The 18,056-nt window shown below is 49.9% G+C and overlaps 1 protein-coding gene across 1 annotated transcript; it reads left to right on the top strand.

The window, feature by feature from the left end:
* Positions 1-753: 753 nt before the first annotated feature.
* On the top strand, positions 754-13,830 carry LOC140193826 (NACHT, LRR and PYD domains-containing protein 3-like). Its single transcript, XM_072250977.1, has 10 exons — positions 754-810; positions 2,202-2,373; positions 2,472-2,537; positions 5,789-7,544; positions 8,830-8,916; positions 9,048-9,218; positions 9,373-9,543; positions 13,085-13,255; positions 13,411-13,578; positions 13,743-13,830. Exons 1-10 carry the CDS (start codon positions 769-771, stop codon positions 13,828-13,830), a joined length of 2,892 nt encoding a protein of 963 aa, XP_072107078.1. The 5' UTR covers positions 754-768.
* The last annotated feature ends 4,226 nt before the right edge of the window (positions 13,831-18,056 follow it).

Below are 18,056 nucleotides of genomic sequence, written 5' to 3'. Positions count from 1 at the left end.
TCGCTTTGGCGAGGTAACTTGACAAGTTTGCTCCGGTGGGGAAAGGCGAATTACCGACACTCGCTTCGGGCGGAGACTAGGCTTGCTCTGGCCAGAGGTCACTGGCACGCCATGACTTTGCAGACCCTCCCGCACCGAACGGCTGAAAGCCGGAGACTATAAACTACCGGTTCAGCCGAGCGTTAATTGCCGCTAATCACCAAAGTCGAAGGACACGGGAAAACAGGGAATCAACGGTCCGGATCGTAACATAAACAAGGTAAATTTAAAGGGACCCCGATCCAGACCATGAGAGCACAAATCTGGTAGCCTCATCACGGGAATGGTGTGGAGGGTCTGGAGAGGGGGCTGACGTGTTTCACCATAAAGACCAGAGGGCACAGGCTGAAGGTTAGAGGGTAGAGTTTAAAGGGGGTATCGGACGCATGCTTTCCACAGTGAGTGATCGGTGTCTAGAATGAACTGCCGAGGGAGGGACTGGAAACGGATACTCAGCAGCTTCTGAGAGGCGTTTGAACTCCTAAGTAGACCGGGACCGGAGGGATATTGACCATGGTCCGGAAGATGGGATTGGTTTTAACTGGCAGCGAACCCGCATACGCATGGTACACTCGACTATTTTATATTCTGTGACCGACTGCAGATCTGAACTCCGCCATCTCCTCTTTCCTGGCAAACTGTGACGATCACCAACTGTTCCTGTTGACCACTTTCTACGTGGAGCGACTGGAGTGGGCGATTGAGGAGGGCGTGGAGGGAGTCGGCTTCATGTTAATGGGCGAGGATCACTTCACCGGGCCAGAGTATCACGTAAGTGTCAGGAACATAGACTCTGTGTAGATTCGGCGGAATCCATCACAGACCGACAGACCCGGCGCAGCGGCTCCTCTGGGCAGTGTAAACCCTGCAGTGCTTGTGGTCAACATCAAGAAAAGTCTTTTCATCTGCGGTAACCCTGCACGTTTATTCACCAATACAAGCTCCTCTCCAGTTTTCTGACCGCGTTCATTTTTAGACAGGTTAGGAGACAGACAATGATTAACAGTTGACTTTAATAATGTAACACTCGACGGACATTGCAAGCGGACAGAGAAGCACTTTACACCACTCTGTCTGACATCACATCATGTTCTCAATGTTCGACCTTAATGGCCATTCACCAGTCTGTGTTCTGCTGGTGACCCACGGGATTCCCGCAAATCAAATATATGGCGACTTATTCCTCAGCTCATTTCTCATTTCTTCAAGCTCATTTTCAATTGACCAGGTAACACTGACTATCGGTTCTCATTTGAACTGCCGACCATATTTTTGATCAATATCCCAACACGCTCTCATGGTTCTGTTACCTACTGTCCCTCGTGACTGTTCCAATTTGAGTTTATAATTACCGCAGCATGTACTGTTAACACTGGAAAGTGCAACATTTCCATCACTGAAAATACTCCAAGCATCTGCAGCTAACACAGAATTACAAAGAAACGTCTTTGAAATGGTCCGTGTGCTACCGGAGTGCGTTCAGGTATTGGCACCCAGACTGAATTTTAGTGAGGAACCGCACACCGCACCGAGCCCTACATTCCACGTGAGGCTGCTGACAACTTCAGCCCAAACTTCTTTCTCAACATTACCGCCAGTTGGCTTTGGTCTGTCACACGTGCACAACAGTCCTGAATTTCCTGGCTGCTCCTCACTGCCAATTCCCAGCTGTAGTCTGGAGCCCGACCGTTGAGTGTGAGCCTGCTGGGATTCACCAGCAATTACCCCGGGGTAAAATCAACAGTGACCCCGCCATAGTTTGACCTACCCGTCGTCATCGAACTCTACAGTACAGCAACAGGCTCTTCGGCCCATCTAGTCCACGCCGACCTATTATCCACTAAGTCCCATTGATCTGAACCCGGACTAGAGACGTCCATAACTCCCCCATTGAATGAACTTATTCAGATTGATCTTAAATTTTCGAAACGAATGTACATCGACTAATTCCGATGGAAGCACGTTCCACGCTCTCAGCAACCTCTGAGTGAACAAGTTCCCCCTCATATTGTCTTTCACCTGTCATCGTTACTCCATGAGCTCTAATTCCAGTCCCACCCAACCTCAGCAGTAAATGCCTTTTCGCACTCACTCTATCTGTACCTTTTATAAACTTGTATACCTCTCTCACATCTCAATATATTCCCCGTTGTTCATTATAGAGCGTGACTGAGCTGGCGGAGCAGGGAACCCGAGCGGCCGCTTCCAAACTCCTCCTGGATCTGGTGATGGAGAAGGGCTCCGGGGCCCGGAGGGTGATGTGGGAATCCTTTGTCAAACTACATCACCACTTACCTAAGCTGAGCAGAATATTGGAGGAAATACGGGAAAGTGGTACGGTGAACAATACACTGTGTGTTACTGATGTAAATGCTGATGAATTCACAGTATTACACAGAACAGACTTCATGCAGGTTAATCTGTTTGAACAGGTGACGGACAGTTCGCCTACATGGACACTGTGCGGCGTTTATCTGAAGTGCCCGCGCATCTGAAAGGTAAGCGATGGACCGGACATCTCAAAGCCTTTATTTCGCTCTGAGAGTCTGAATACAGTGTAATATACAGTGTTTCTGTTTTTGCACGGTTTAAAAAATAATCTATTCAATATATGTAATTAATTTGTTTATTTATTTGTAATGCTTTTATTTTCTATTTATTATCTTCTTTTGCTCTCTCTGCTTGATTATGTATTGCATTGAACTGCTGCTGCTAAGCTGACAAATTTCACCACATGCCGGTGATAATAAGCCTGATTCTGATTCTGATTCTGAATACCCGTCTTGAGAGGCCAGTGTAGAGACTGTCAGAGTCTGGGAGACAGGTGTTTGTTGCTGTATCTGGGGGACAGGAAGCAATCTGCATTTGTCACAACACCGTGTCTCGGGCTGTGCACCCGGAGGCCTCTGTGAGTTTGATCAGCAGACGTTCTCGTCGCTCAGAGAGGAAGCCTCGGTGTTCCCCTTTCCGCAGCGCCGGGTAGCTGGAGACTTGACAAAACTCAGGCCAAACCCTTCCAACTGGAACACCCAACTCCAGCCAGGGAAGTCTCACACCACCCATCCAAAGTGGAGCCGAGATTTCTTGCTATTCCTGCATAAGACCACAAGACATGGGAGCAGAATTAGGCCATTCAGCCCATCGAGTCTGCTCCGCCGTTCCATCATGGCTGATCCCGGTTCTCACTCAACCCCATACACCTGCCTTCTCGCCATGTCCTTTGATGCCCTGACTTCTGCCGTAAATATACCCATGGACTTGGTCTCCACCGCCGTCTGTAGCAGAGCAGTCCACAGGTTCACTACTCTCTAGCTAAAGAAAGTCCTCCTTAGCTGTTCTGAAGGATCGCCCTTCAATGTTGACACTGTGTGCCCAGTAGTTCTGGATACACTCACCATGGGAAAACATCCTTCCCACGCCCACCCCACCTGGTCCTTCCAACATTCTGTTGCTTTCAAAGAGATTCCCTTGCATTCCTCAAAGGTCCGGTGGGTACAGGCCTAAAGTTGCCCAAACGCACCTCATATGTTAACCCCTTCATTCCCGGAATCATCCTCGTGAATCTCCTGTCGACTCTCGTTAATGACAGCACATCTTTCCGGAAACCGTTGATAGTAATCCAAGTGCGGCCTGACTACAGTCTTGAAAAGGCTCAGCATTTTCTCCTTGCATTTATATTCGATTCTCTTTTAAATAAATGCCAACGTTGCATTTGCCGCCTTTACCTCAGATTCGACTTTTAAATTAATCTTCTGGGAGTCTTGCCCGAGGCTCCGAAGTCCCTCTGCACCTCTGACGACTGGACCTTCTTCCCAGTTTGATAACAGTCTGCTCTTTTTACCAATACGCATGATCACACATTTCCATCCGCCACTTTTTTGCCCATTCTTCTATTTTCTCTCAGTCCTGTTGCAATCGCACTACCTACCCCTGCACCCCTCTTTGTATCATCCGCAAACGTTGTCACAAATAAATTCACTCCATCATCTAAATCATTGATAAACAATTTGAAAAGCAGCGGTCCCTATACTAATCCCGGCGGAAAACCTCCAGTCACCGGCAGATGACCAGAAAAGGTCACTTTTATTCCCACTTGCTGCCTGATGCCTGTCAGTAAATCCGCTACACATGCCAGTGTCTTCCCTGTGACGCCATAGATTTTCTGTCTGGTTAAGCAGTCTGCTGTGCGGCACCTTATCAAATGCCTTCTGAGAATCCAAGTAAATGGCATCCACTGACTCTCATTTCTCCACTCTGATTCTTACTTCCACGGTGAATTTCAACAGAAACCATGCTAACTTATTTCCTCATTGATCTCCAAGTACCTCGGAAACGCAACCGTAATAAGAGACTCCAACACTTCCCCGTTCACTGAAGCTTGGGTAACTGGCCTATAGTTTTCCTTCTTTTGTCTTCCTCCCTTCTAAAACAGTAGATTAGATTATGTGGACACTCAGTCCTCGTTTATTGTCATTTAGAAATGCATGCATTAAGAAATGATACGATGTTCCTTCAGTATGATATCACAGAAACACAGGACAGACCAAGACTGAAAAACTGACAAAAACCACATAATTATAACATTTAGTTACAACAGTGCAAAGCAATACCGTATTTTGATAAAGAACAGACCATGGGCACGGAAAATAAAAAGTTTCGAAGTCTCGATAGCCCCATCATCTCACGGAGACAGTAGAAGGGAGAAACTCTCCCTGCCGTGAACTTCCAGCGCCGACAACTTCCCGATGCACTGGAAGCACCCGACCGCAGCCGACTCTTGAGTCGGTCCGAAAACTAGCTGCCTCCGTCCGACCAGCCCTCCAACACCGAGCACTGAGGACCGTCCCTGCCGAGAGCTTCGACCCCGGCCCCGGCCGCCAAGCAACAGGCAGAGCCGAGGATTCGGGGCCTTTCCCTCCGGAGATTTCCCTCCACAGGCAGCGTGTATGGTAAATGTTCTCAATGGTGGGCAATTGGCTGCCGATAATCCGCTGGGTTATTTTCACCACACGCTGGAGCGCTCTGCGGTCCGATACGGGACAATTGCCATACCACACTGACATGCAGTTGGTGAGTATGCTCTCAATGGTACAGCGGTAAAAAGTCCGTCAGTATCCTGGGACAGAGGTGAGCTTTCTTGATGCTCCGCAGGAAATAAAGGCGCTGTTGCGCCATTTTGATCAGGATGGAGGAGCTCAGGGACCAGGTGAAATCCTCGGGAATCTCTGCCTGTCTGTATTTGAACCCAATCATTGACTTGTTAATTGAACTCAATCATTCATGTTACCCCCACCATCTACTTGTAAACCTGTTGGTTCATCCTCAGCTCTACCATGCTGGCTCCAATCCGCCTGCCATATTAGTTTAAAACACTCCCAACAGCTCCAGCAAGAATATTGGTCCCCACCGGATTCGTGTGCAACCCGTCCATTTTCTACAGGTCCTACCTGCCCCGGAACAGATCCCAATTATCCAGAAATCTGAATCCCTGCCCCCTGCTCCAAATCTTCAGCCACGCATTCCTCTGCACCTCATTCTATTCCTATTGAAACTGTAGCCGGGGGCGGGGGGGCGCGGGCACTGGCAGCAATCCTGAGGGCCATCGTTCATTTTCAGACACTCTTACCTCTGATCCCCCGATTTCACCCAAGCAATGTCTTTATCATTTTTTTTTTATTCAAAGAAACTCTGTTGTGTGCTCCATCTTCATCAGATCAGGCAGTGACGACCTCTTTCTGTCCATCCTAAGATGTTCGACAGAAACACAAGGAGACTCTGCGGGCACAGACTGAAACACTGAGAGTCAACACGATCCTGATGAGGGAGAAGGTGAAGGTTTTCCAACTGGTTGATCGATACGCTGAGCTCACGGTCGTTTCTACCGTTCGAGATCGGAGACTGGTGGAACACGAGCTGCTGGCGAGAGGCAGAGACCACGAGGAGTGGAGACAGAAACATCTCCAGGGAAAGCTGGAAAAAATCCGGACCGATCAGTTATTCAAAAGGAGTTCTATTCAAAAACTGAAAAGATCTTTAATGAGAAACAAATCCGGGCTGTCTTCAGCAGTGGCCGGAGTCCCAGGGATCGGGAAAACCACACTGGTACAAAAGATTGTTTATGACTGGGCCACGGGAAAAATATATCAGGAATTCCAGTTTGTCTTCAGTTTCAGATTCCGGGATTTGAACTCGATTAACTGCAGGATAAACCTGAAAGAACTGATTCTGCATCAGTATCCCTACTTCGGGAATATCCTGAGAGAGGTCTGGAAGAACCCAGAGGGATTGCTGTTTATATTCGATGGTTTGGATGAATTCAAGGACAGAATTGATTTTGCTGACAGGCGGGGAAACACAGAACCTCGGTCCACATGCACCGACCCTGAATTCAAGTGCAAGGTGTCTGACATTGTGTACAATTTAATCCAGCATAAGCTGCTCCCAGGGTGTTCAGTGCTGGTGACCACCCGTCCCACTGCGTTACATTTATTGGAAAAGGCAGAGATCGGTATCTGGGTTGAAATCCTGGGTTTTGTTGGTGAGGAACGGAAGGAATATTTCATCAGGCATTTTGAAGATCAGACGGTGGCAGCAGCTGTTTTCAAACACGTGGAGGAGAACGAGATCCTGTACACCATGAGCTACAACCCCTCCTACTGCTGGATCCTCGCTCTGGCACTGGGCCCCTTCTTCACACAAAGAGTCAGGGACCCGCAGCGAATTCCCAAGACCATCACCCAACTATATTCCTACTATATTTACAACATCCTGAAAAACCACGGCCGTGAGATTGAGAACCCCCGTGATGTGTTACTCAGGGTCGGTCAGATGGCCTTCAGAGGAGTGTTCGAGAAGAAGATTGTGTTTACAAGTGGAGATTTGATCAACTACAGTCTGCAGCCTTCCCAGTTCCTGTCCGGGTTCCTGATGGAGCTTTTGGAGAGAGACGATTCTGCCCGGAGCGTGGTGTACACATTCCCTCACCTCACCATCCAAGAGTTTGTAGCTGCACTCGCACAATTCCTGGATCCGCATCCCGGGGATATCCTGAAATTCCTCACTGAAGCCCACAACACTACAGATGGGCGATTTGAGGTATTTCTCCGTTTTATTGCTGGTCTCTCCTCCCCACTGACAGCTCGGGGCCTGGAGGAGTTTCTGGGTCCATTTCCTCATCAAACTATCTGCCGGGTGATTGACTGGGTGAAGGAGGAGGTTAAACGCCAGAGTGGAAACACGGGGAGTGAAGCTGGTAAAAGGAGCCTCCTGAACACATTGCACTACCTGTTTGAGTCTCAGAATCGTGGACTGGCTCAGGCCGCACTGGGATCTGTGGAAACACTTTCATTCAGTGGAATGACACTGACCCCGATTGACTGCGCGGTCCTGTCTCATGTCATCGGATTCTGTGATACAATAAAACACCTCAACCTGGGGAACTGCCACATTCAGTGTGAAGGAATCCAGCGGCTGGGACCAGGGCTGCACAAGTGCCAGGAGTTGGGGTAACTCGATTTATCTCTCGCTCTGAACGGTGAAACTGTTCCATTGTGAAAGGAATTCGGGTAAAACTGCAGTGAATCAGATTGTGAAGATTTGTGACAAATGACCAGGGAGTCGGTCAGCAATTCCCCAAGGACGGGAGGTTTCTATGGTTCCTTGCGAAGGGATGTTGGAGCATTCATCAAATCAGTGAACAACGGCCTTTGGTTCAGTGGTAGTAAATCACAGGAATGGACGTGTTACTCCTAGCCTTGAAAACGTCTATTAACAATGTTCCTTCTCACTGTTACTGACACCCAGACCGACACTGACTGCAGCAGGTGGGTCAGAGATTCACACCCACTTCCCGGTGAAGGACAAGAGACCGTCAGCAGACTGTCCCAGCAAGAAGGAAAGAGATACTATTGTGAGATTGTGCTTCCCTGCCCTTCCCCGTGTATGATATCACCATCAATCCACCTGTGACTGTGCTCACTACACAGCCCCCCAATGGTTATGTCCTCTGCTGATTCTGGGCCGTAATTTACACCATCCCCTCACAAGCGATCTACTTCCGCATCCCTTTCTACTGTCGACCTCTCTTAGTCATGTGGGAACTCTCCGCACCCCCTTCGTCCTGTGGAATCTCTCTTCCCCACCCCCTTCCTCCTGTGGGATCTCTCTTCCCCTTCCCCCTTCCCCCTGTGGGATCTCTCTTCCCCAACCCCCTTACTTTTGTGGGATCTCTCTTCCCTATCCCCTTCCTCCTGGTGGATCTCTCTTGCCTATCCCCTTCCTGCTGTAGGATCTCTCTTCCCTATCCCCTTCCTCCTGTGGGATCAGTCTTGCCTACCCCCTTCCTCCTGTGGGATCTCTCTTCCCCATCCCTCTTCCTCATGTGGGATCTCTCTTCCCCATCCCTCTTCCTCCTGTGGGATCTCTCTTCCCCATCCCGCTTCCTCCTGTGGGATCTCTCCTACCATCTCCCATCGACAGTTTCCCATTCACAAATCTTCCTCTCTGTGGGACTTTCTCCCACCCTCTGGCCCTGCTTCTTCCCACCGTCTGAGGTCAGAACCACTTTTCTAAGCATCGGGGAATGAGCTGGAATTTGAGGAGTTTACAGGGTCACACCGACAGACTAAATTACTGACATTCAGTGAATACCCTGGAGATGGGCAGTGATGGGAACTCCGATCAGTGATTTACTGAAGTGTTTAATGGTTCCTGAAATATCCGAGTGAGAGTAATTCCCTCAGTCCCACTGAGGGAAAAACTTTGTTTATCAATTTGTCTGTTTGTGTTTAGACTTTCGGGCAATGAATTGGGAGATTCAGGAGTGAAACTGGTGTCTGCGGCTCTGAGGAACCCGGAGTGTAAAATAGAGAAACTGGAGTAAGTACCAGAGTCTGGGAGATTGTGTTTACAGTCACTGGGTGTCTGACACTGAACATTAATGTGATCAGTAATTGTGTTACTGATAAACACTGGGGATTTGTACCGTCTCCTGTCTCTCTCATCTCCAGGCTGAACAATGTCGGTCTCACAGATTCTGGTGCCGAGGATCTCGTCTCCGCTCTCAGTACAAACCCATCACTGTCGGAGCTGAGCCTGAGTGATAATAAATTGAGAGATTCAGGAGTTAAACCGATGTCTGCGGCTCTGAGGAACCCGGAGTGTAAAATACAGAAACTGTGGTAAGTACCTGACTGGGGGAGATTGTGTTTACAGTTACTGGGTGTCTGACACTGAAATTTATGTGATCAGTAACTGTGTTACTGATAAACTTTAGGGATTTGTCCCGTCTCCTGTGTCTCTGTGTCCATCACCCTCACTCTCTCTAATCTCTAGGCTGAACTGTGTCGGTCTCACAGATTCTGGTGCCGAGGATCTCGTCTCCGTTCTCAGTACAAAACCATCACTGACTGAGCTGGACCTGAGTGTTAATGAACTGGGAGATTCAGGAGTGAGACTGGTGTCTGCGGTTCTGAGGAACCCGGAGTGTAAAATACAGAAACTGGGGTAAGTACCAGACTGGGGGAGATTGTGTTTACAATTACTGGCTGTCTGATACTGAACATTAATGTGATCAGTAACTGTGTTACTGATAAACTTTGGGGATTGGTCCCGTCTCCTGTCGCTCTGTGTCCATCACCCTCACTCTCTCTCATCTCCAGGCTGAACAATGTCGGTCTCACAGATTCTGGTGCCGAGGATCTCGTCTCCGCTCTCAGTACAAACCGATCAGTGACGGAGCTGAGCCTGAGTGATAATCGATTTGGAAATTCAGGAGTGAAACTGATGTTTGCGGCTCTGAGGAACCCGGAGTGTAAAATACAGAAACTGGAGTAAGTACCAGAATGTGGGAAATTGTGTTTACAGTCACTGGGTGTCTGACACTGAGCATTAATGTGATCAGTAATTGTGTTACTGATAAACACTGGGGATCTGTACCGTCTCCTGTCTCTCTGTGTCCTTCACCCTCACTCTCTCTCATCTCCAGGCTGACCCGTGTCGGTCTCACAGATTGCGGTCCCGAGGATCTCGTCTCCGTTCTCAGTACAAACCCATCACTGACAGAGCTGAGCCTGAGTGATAATAAATTGAGAGGTTCAGGAGTGAAACTGGTGTGTGCGGCTCTGAGGAACCCGGAGTGTAAAATACAGAGACTGCGGTAAGTACCAGACTGTGGGAGATCAGGGTGCTCAAAGCCTGTGCCCCTCAGCTATGTTGACTACTTCGCCAAATATTCAACATGAGCCTGAGGCTCCGGAAGGTTCCTGTACTGTGGAAGATGTCCTGCCTCGTCCCTGTGCCGAAGACGCCGCGCCCCAGCGGCCTCAATGACTACAGACCGGAGGCATTGACCTCCCACATCATGAAGATCCTGGAGAGACTTGTTCTGGAGCTGCTCCGGCCTATGGTCAGGCCACACTTAGATCCCCTCCAGTTCGCCTACCAGCCCCGACTAGGAGTTGAGGATGCCATCGTCTACCTGCTGAACCGTGTCTACGCCCACCTGGACAAGCCAGCGAGCACCGTGAGGGTCATGTTTTTTGACTTCCCCAGTGCGTTCAACACCATCCGCCCTGCTCTGCTGGGGGAGAAGCTGACAGTGATGCAGGTGGATGCTTTCCTGGTATCATGGATTCTTTACGACCTGACTGGCAGACCACAGTACATGTGCTTGCAACACTGTGTGACCGACAGAGTGATCAGCAGCACTGGGGCTCCACAGGGGACTGTCTTATCGCCCTTTCTCTTCACCATTTACACCTCAGACTTCAACCACTGCACAGAGTCTTGTCATCTTCAGAAGTTTTCGGATGACTCTGCCATAGTTGGATGCATCAGCAAGGGAGATGAGGCTGAGTACAGGGCTACGGTAGGAAACTTTGTCACATGGTGCGAGCAGAATTATCTGCAGCTTAATGTGAAAAAGACTAAGGAGCTGGTGGTAGACCTGAGGAGAGCTAAGGTACCGGTGACCCCTGTTTCCATCCAGGGGGTCAGTGTGGACATGGTGGAGGATTACAAATACCTGGGGATACGAATTGACAATAAACTGGACTGGTCAAAGAGCACTGAGGCAGTCTACAAGAAGGGTCAGAGCGATCTCTACTTCCTGAGGAGACTGAGGTCCTTTAACATCTGCCGGTCGATGCTGCGGATGTTCTACGAGTCTGTGGTGGCCAGTGCTATCATGTTTGCTGTTGTGTGCTGGGGCAGCAGGCTGAGGGTAGCGGACACCAACAGAATCAACAAACTCATTCGTAAGGCCAGTGATGTTGTGGGGGTGGAACTGGACTCTCTGACGGTGGGTGTCTGAAAAGAGGATGCTGTCCAAGTTGCATGCCATCTTGGACAATGTCTCCCATCCACTACATAATGTACTGGGTGGGAACAGGAGTACATTCAGCCAGAGACTCATTCCACCGAGATGCAGCACAGAGCGTCATAGGAAGTCATTCTTGCCTGTGGTCATCAAACTTTACAACTCCTCCCTTGGAGGGTCAGAAACCCTGAGCCAATAGGCTGGTCCTGGACTTACTTCCTGGCATAATTTACATATTACTATTTAACTATTTATGGTTTTATTACTATTTATTTATTTATGAGGCAACTGTACCGAAAACCAATTTCCCCGCCGATCAATAAAGTATGACTCTGACTATGAGATAGTGTTTACAATCACTGGGCGTCTGACACTGAGCATTACTGTGATCAGTAATTGTGTTACTGATAAACACTGGGGATTTGTACCATCTCCTGTCTCTCTGTGTCCTTCACCCTCACTCTCGCTCTCATTTCCAGGCTGTACCGTGTTGATCTCACAGGTTCTGCTGCCAAGGATCTCGTCTCAACTTTCAGTAAAATCCCATCACTGACGGAGCTGGACCTGACTAATAGTAAACTTGGAACTTCAGGGGTGAAATTCGTGTCTGCGGCTCTGAGGAACCCGGAGTGTAAAGTACAGAAACTTTGGTTAGTACCAGACGGTGGGAGATTGTCTTTACAGTCACTGGGTGTCTGACACTGAACATTAATGTGATCAGTAATTGTGTTACTGATAAACACTGGGGATTACACCGTCTCCTGTCCTGGTTCGGTCCGTGAAGTCTTTAAGATCCGACATGATCTTCCCTGACCTGACCTGACCTTCCCTTTCTTTCCCTTCCCTTCCCTTTCTTCTGTATCCCTGACAGTTGCCACGGCAAGTTCCTTGGCGGTTACCACGGAAAGTTACCTCCGCAGCCACCTCGGGCCCTGCGTCCTAAGAAGGGTCCGGCCCTGCGTCCTGGAAAGCATCCTGACCCTGTGCCCTAGAAGATTTCCGGTGGCTCCGAGACCCAAGAAGGAGTCCCGACTCCAAGCCCCGCCAAGTACCCAAGAGCCAACCAAGCCCAGTCCAAGTACCCAAGACACCAGTCCAAGTACCCAAGAGCTCAGCCAAGCCCAGTCAAACCAAGCCGGGTCCCGTCCAGGAGTACCTCGTCCAGTCCAAGGGCCCAGCCGAATCCGGAGTTTCACGCCCAGCCCAGTGCTGAAGTACCTCATCCTGCGCTGGGGATCCCTGGTCTCGCCCTGGAGTCTCTCGTCACGTCCCAGAACCTCTCCTAGTCCAAGCCTCGTCCTAGAGCCTCGTCCAGTCCATGTCAAGGGTTCGTATTCCCTGAACCATTATCTTGTCTGGCCTGTTCCTAGTCCCGAGTCCTCGCCTGGATCCGGACTCCGACCCCGAGTCAAGACCCATGTTCCGGGTCCCTGTCCAGTCTCTGGCTCGGAGTCCTAGTCCGGCTCCTTGTTTCAAGTTCCTCGTCCAGGTCCAACTCTCCCAGTCCAAGGTCTAGCCCAGGCCCGGTGTCCTTGTCTCGTCCAGGGTCCGTGTCCATGTCCAGCATGGTTTCCTCCCGACTTCCCTTGCCTTCTTGAGACGCCTAGTCCGGTTCGTAGTACGTCAGCGTCTGTGCCTTGCATTTGGGTCCGTGCCCAACGCCCCCTCCCTGCGTATGACATCTCCTGTCTCTCTGTTTCCTTCACCCTCACTCTCTCTAATCTCTAGGCTGAACTGTGTCGGTCTCACAGATTCTGGTGCCGAGGATCTCGCCTCCGCTCTCAGTACAAACCCATCAGTGACGGAGCTGAACCTGAGTGATAATGAACTGGGAGATTCAGGAGTGAAACTGGTGTCTGCGGCTCTGAGGAACCCGGAGTGTAAAATACGGAAACTGCGGTAAGTACCAGACTGTGGGAGATTGTGTTTACAGTCACTGGGTGCCTGACACTGAACATTAATGTGATCAGTAATTGTGTTACTGATAAACACTGGGGATCTGTACCATCTCCTGTCTCTCTGTGTCCATCACCCTCACTCTCTCTCATCTCCAGGCTGACCCGTGTCGGTCTCACAGATTCTGGTGCCGAGGATCTCGTCTCCGCTCTCAGTACAAAACCATCACTGACGGAGCTGCACCTGGGATCAAACTCACTCACAGACCGATCTGTCCCCGCTCTCCGCCGCCTCATACTGACCCTCCCGAGTCTGGAGCGGATCGGGTGAGTGTTTGTGTTAATGATCAGTCTGATAAAATATCAGCGGATCCGCGGGTTTTCTGGTGATATTTGTCTGTGAGTGTTGTTGAAACATTAACCCCAGTCGCCTGTTACTAACGCTGTTGTGTGATCTGTTTATTTCATCTCTATTCTCCCATCTGTTTCAGGCTGGACTGGAATCAGTTCAGTGAGACCGGGGAGAAGGAACTGAGATCTCTGCAGGAACCCAGAGCCGGACTGAGAGTGGATCTGTGAACATCTGAATGTGTGAACATCCCCGCCCGCGGGATGGGGACATTTTGGCCGATTCCCCGCCCCTCCCCTTTAACTCCCGCCCTCCCCTTTAACTCCCGCCCTTCCCTTTAACTCGCCGCGCTCCGGGTTCAGTTCCCGACGGTTCTACCGGAAATGCATCCAGTCTCCCGCTCTGTGACGTTCGGGAGCGGTCCCGCAGTGACGTACTTCTGCCTGTTGTCCGGCGCCTCCGCTGCCGCCGGATGTCCGGGTTGGAGAAGCACAAACACGTGAGACCCCGGGGAATTACACAGCCGGGATGAGCCCGGGGCGGGGGGAGGGGGTGGGCAGTCCAGGATTCGGCCTGGGACACCGGTGTCCCGGGGCTGGATTATCCCAGGAGAGAATCCTTTTGCTCCCTTTGTTGAGGACAATGCATTGGGCAGACTGGCCGATAGAATGATGTTAAATTGACAGACACCTCGGCAGTGACCCAGGATCTGCAGCGATCCCGGACACGGCCCTGAAGTGTGACTTTACGATCAAGCAACACACAAAGAAGTTGCTGGTGATCGCAGCAGGCCAGGCAGCATCTCTAGGAACAGGCACAGTCGACGTTTCGGGCCGAGACCCTTCGTCAGATGCTGCCTGGCCTGCTGCGTTCAACCAGCAACTTTTATGTGTGTTGCTTGAAATTCCAGCATCTGCAGATTTCCTCGTGTGATTATATAATCATCGGTTCTCCGGTGCAGACTGACGGTGAGAAACGGGACCGATTATTCAATCTGTCACCCGTTGTGCCCGGTCGGTGAATTGTGTGTAACTGTGCGTGAGTCGGGAGCAGTTTATTTATACCCGGACACGTTAGCAGCTCACACAGTCTTCAATTTACATTTGTCATGATGAAATGAATAAAACGCTGCAACTTCCTGTCTGGGTGTCGGACTGGAGTCTCGCTAGAGGAGAAACAGTGACCGGGGATTACTGCTGCCCCCGGACCCGGTGATCTGCAATAATGGGTCTGATACCACTCTCTCACTTAGTGTTATTATTATTTTATTTATTATTAAGGCTAAGATACCGGTGACCCCTGTTTCCATCCAGGGGGTCAGTGTGGACATGGTGGAGGATTAAAAATACCTGGGGATACGAATTGACAATAAACTGGACTGGTTAAAGAACACTGAGGTTGTCTACAAGAAGGGTCAGAGCCGTCTCTATTTCCTGAGGAGACTGAGGTCCTTTAACATCCGCCGGACGACGCTGAGGATGTTCTACGAGTCTGTGGTGGCCAGTGCTATCATGTTTGCTGTTGTGTGCTGGGGCAGCAGGCTGAGGGTAGCAGACACCAACATAATCAACTATCTCATTCGTAAGGCCAGTGATGTTGTGGGGACGGAACTGGACTCTCTCACGGTGGTATCTGAAAAGAGGATGCTGTCTAAGTTGCATGCCATCTTGGACAATGTCTCCCATCCACTACATAATGTACTGGTTGGGCACAGGAGTACATTCAGCCAGAGACTCATTCCACCGAGATGCAACACAGAGTGTCATAGGAAGTCACTCCTGCCTGTGGCCATCAAACTTTACAATTCTTCTCTTGGAGGGTCAGACATCCTGAGCCAATAGACTGGTCCTGGACTTATTTCATAATTTACTGGCATAATTTACATATTACTATTTAACTATTTATGTTTCTATTACTATTTATTATTTATGGTGCAACTGTAACGAAAACCAATTTCCCCCGGAATCAATAAAGTATGACTATGAGCTCCTCACACTGGTACAGCAGCGTCTCTCTCCAGGCTAAGCGACGTGGGATTTGCAGACTCTGGCTGCCGAGGATCTCATCTTTACCTCCCACCCTCATCGTGGCTAACAGCCCCGGCAGACAGTTAAAATCGAGTGTAATGTCAGACGTGATTTCACTTAGGACCCAAGTACGAAAGGGATGGGGGATGGAATAGACAATAGATAATAGACAATAGGTGCAGGAGTAGACCATTCGGCCCTTCGACCCGGCACCGCCATTCTGAGATCATGGCTGATCATCTACTATCAATACCCGGTTCCTGCCTTGTCTCCATAACCCTTGATTCCCCTATCCATAAGATACCTATCTAGCTCCTTCTTGAAAGCATCCAGAGAATTGGCCTCCACTGCCTTCTGAGGCAGCGCATTCCACACCTCCACAACTCTCTGGCAGAAGAAGTTCCTCCTCAACTCTGTCCTAAATGACCCACCCCTTATTCTTAATCCATGCCCTCTGGTACTGGACTCCCCCAGCATCTGGAACATATTTCCTGCCTCTACCTTGTCCAATCGCTTAATAATCTTATATGTCTCAATCAGATCCCCCCTCAATCTCCTTAATTCCAGCGTGCACAAGCCCAGTCTCTCTAACCTCTCTGCGTAAGACAGTCCGGACATCCCAGGAATTAACCTAGTGAACCTACGCTGCACCTCCTCCACAGCCAGGATGTCCTTCCTTAACCCTGGAGACCAAAACTGCACACAATACTCCAGGTGTGGTCTCACCAGGGCCCTGTACAAACGCAAAAGGATTTCCTTGCTCTTGTACTCAATTCCCTTTGTAATAAAGGCTAACATTCCAATAGCCTTCTTCACTGCCTGCTGCACTTGCTCATTCACCTTCAGAGACTGATGAACAAGTACTCCTAGATCTCTTTGTATTTCTCCCTTACCTAACTCCACACCGTTCAGATAATAATCTGCCTTCCTGTTCTTGCTCCCAAAGTGAATAACCTCACATTTATTCACATTAAACGCCATCTGCCAAGTCTCTGCCCACTCACCCAGCCGATCCAAGTCACCTTGAAATCTCCTAACATACTCATCACATGTCACACTGCCACCCAGCTTAGTATCATCAGCAAACTTGCTGATGTTATTCACAATGCCTTCCTCCAAATTACTGACGTAAATCGTAAACAGCTGTGGTCCCAATACCGAGCCCTGTGGCACCCCACTAGTCACCACCTGCCATTCCGAGAAACACCCATTCACTGCTACCCTTTGCTTTCTATCTGCCAACCAGATTTCTATCTATATCAATATCCTCCCCCCAATGCCATGAGCTCTGATTTTACCCACCAATCTCCTATGTGGTACCTTATCAAATGCCTTCAAAAAGTCAAGGTACACCACATCCACTGGATCTCCCGCGTCTATCTTCCTGGTTACATCCTGAAAAAGCTCCAATAGATTAGTCAAGCATGATTTGTTACCGGCGTTGAGCACGGGGTGAAGCTCCCTCCGCACCGTCCCATCACACACTCCCGGGGTCAGACACACAGAGTGAATCTCCCTCCGCACCGTCCCATCACACACTCCCGGGGTCAGACACACAGAGTGAATCTCCCTCCGCACCGTCCCATCACACACTCCCGGGGTCAGACACAGAGTGAATCTCCCTCCACACCGTCCCATCACACACTCCCGGGGTCAGACACACAGAGTGAATCTCCCTCCACACCGTCCCCTCACACACTCCCGGGGTCAGACACACAGAGTGAATCTCCCTCCACACCGTCCCCTCACACACTCCCGGGGTCAGACACAGAGTGAATCTCCCTCCACACCGTCCCATCACACACTCCCGGGGTCAGACACACAGAGTGAATCTCCCTCCACACCGTCCCCTCACACACTCCCGGGGTCAGACACAGAGTGAATCTCTCTCCACACCGTCCAATCACACACTCCCGGGGTCAGACACAGAGTGAATCTGCCTCCACACCGTCCCATCACACACTCCCGGGGTCAGACACAGAGTGAATCTCCCTCCACACCGTCCCATCACACACTCTCAGGGTCAGACGCACAGAGTGAATCTCCCTCCACACCGTCCCATCACACACTCCCGGGGTCAGACACACAGAGTGAATCTCCCTCCACACCGTCCCATCACACACTCTCAGGGTCAGACACACAGAGTGAAGCTTTGATACGATAGGGTCTTTTCAGAGACTTTTGGATCGGTACGTGGAGCTTAGAAAAAATAGAGGGCTATGGGGAAGTCTAGTAATTTTTAAGATAGGAATATTCCAGCACAACTTTCTGAGCTGAATGGCCTGTACCGTGCTGTCGGTTTTCGATGTTTATATGTTTCTAAATCTCATGACGACGGAGACGCGGTAGTGGGGAAAATAAACATGAATTATGTAAACACTCTGCCGGCGGGGAAGCGGGAACTGAGTGTAACTCTTAACAAATGTGCT

Source organism: Mobula birostris, unplaced genomic scaffold, assembly GCF_030028105.1.
Source record: "Mobula birostris isolate sMobBir1 unplaced genomic scaffold, sMobBir1.hap1 scaffold_891, whole genome shotgun sequence".
Lineage (NCBI taxonomy): Eukaryota > Metazoa > Chordata > Chondrichthyes > Myliobatiformes > Myliobatidae > Mobula > Mobula birostris.
Note: the sequence above shows the minus strand (reverse complement) of the source record. Positions and strands in the feature narration are given on the sequence as shown.

What these genes read in the sequence shown, in the direction of transcription:
- LOC140193826 (XM_072250977.1), top strand. Translation starts at nt 769, where the DNA reads ATGTTAATGGGCGAGGATCACTTCACCGGGCCAGAGTATCAC. An exon ending in TGTAAAATACAGAAACTGGG is followed by an intron (nt 9,544 to 13,084) that starts GTAAGTACCAGA and finishes TCTAATCTCTAG; the next exon opens with GCTGAACTGTGTCGGTCTCA. An exon ending in TGTAAAATACGGAAACTGCG is followed by an intron (nt 13,256 to 13,410) that starts GTAAGTACCAGA and finishes TCTCATCTCCAG; the next exon opens with GCTGACCCGTGTCGGTCTCA.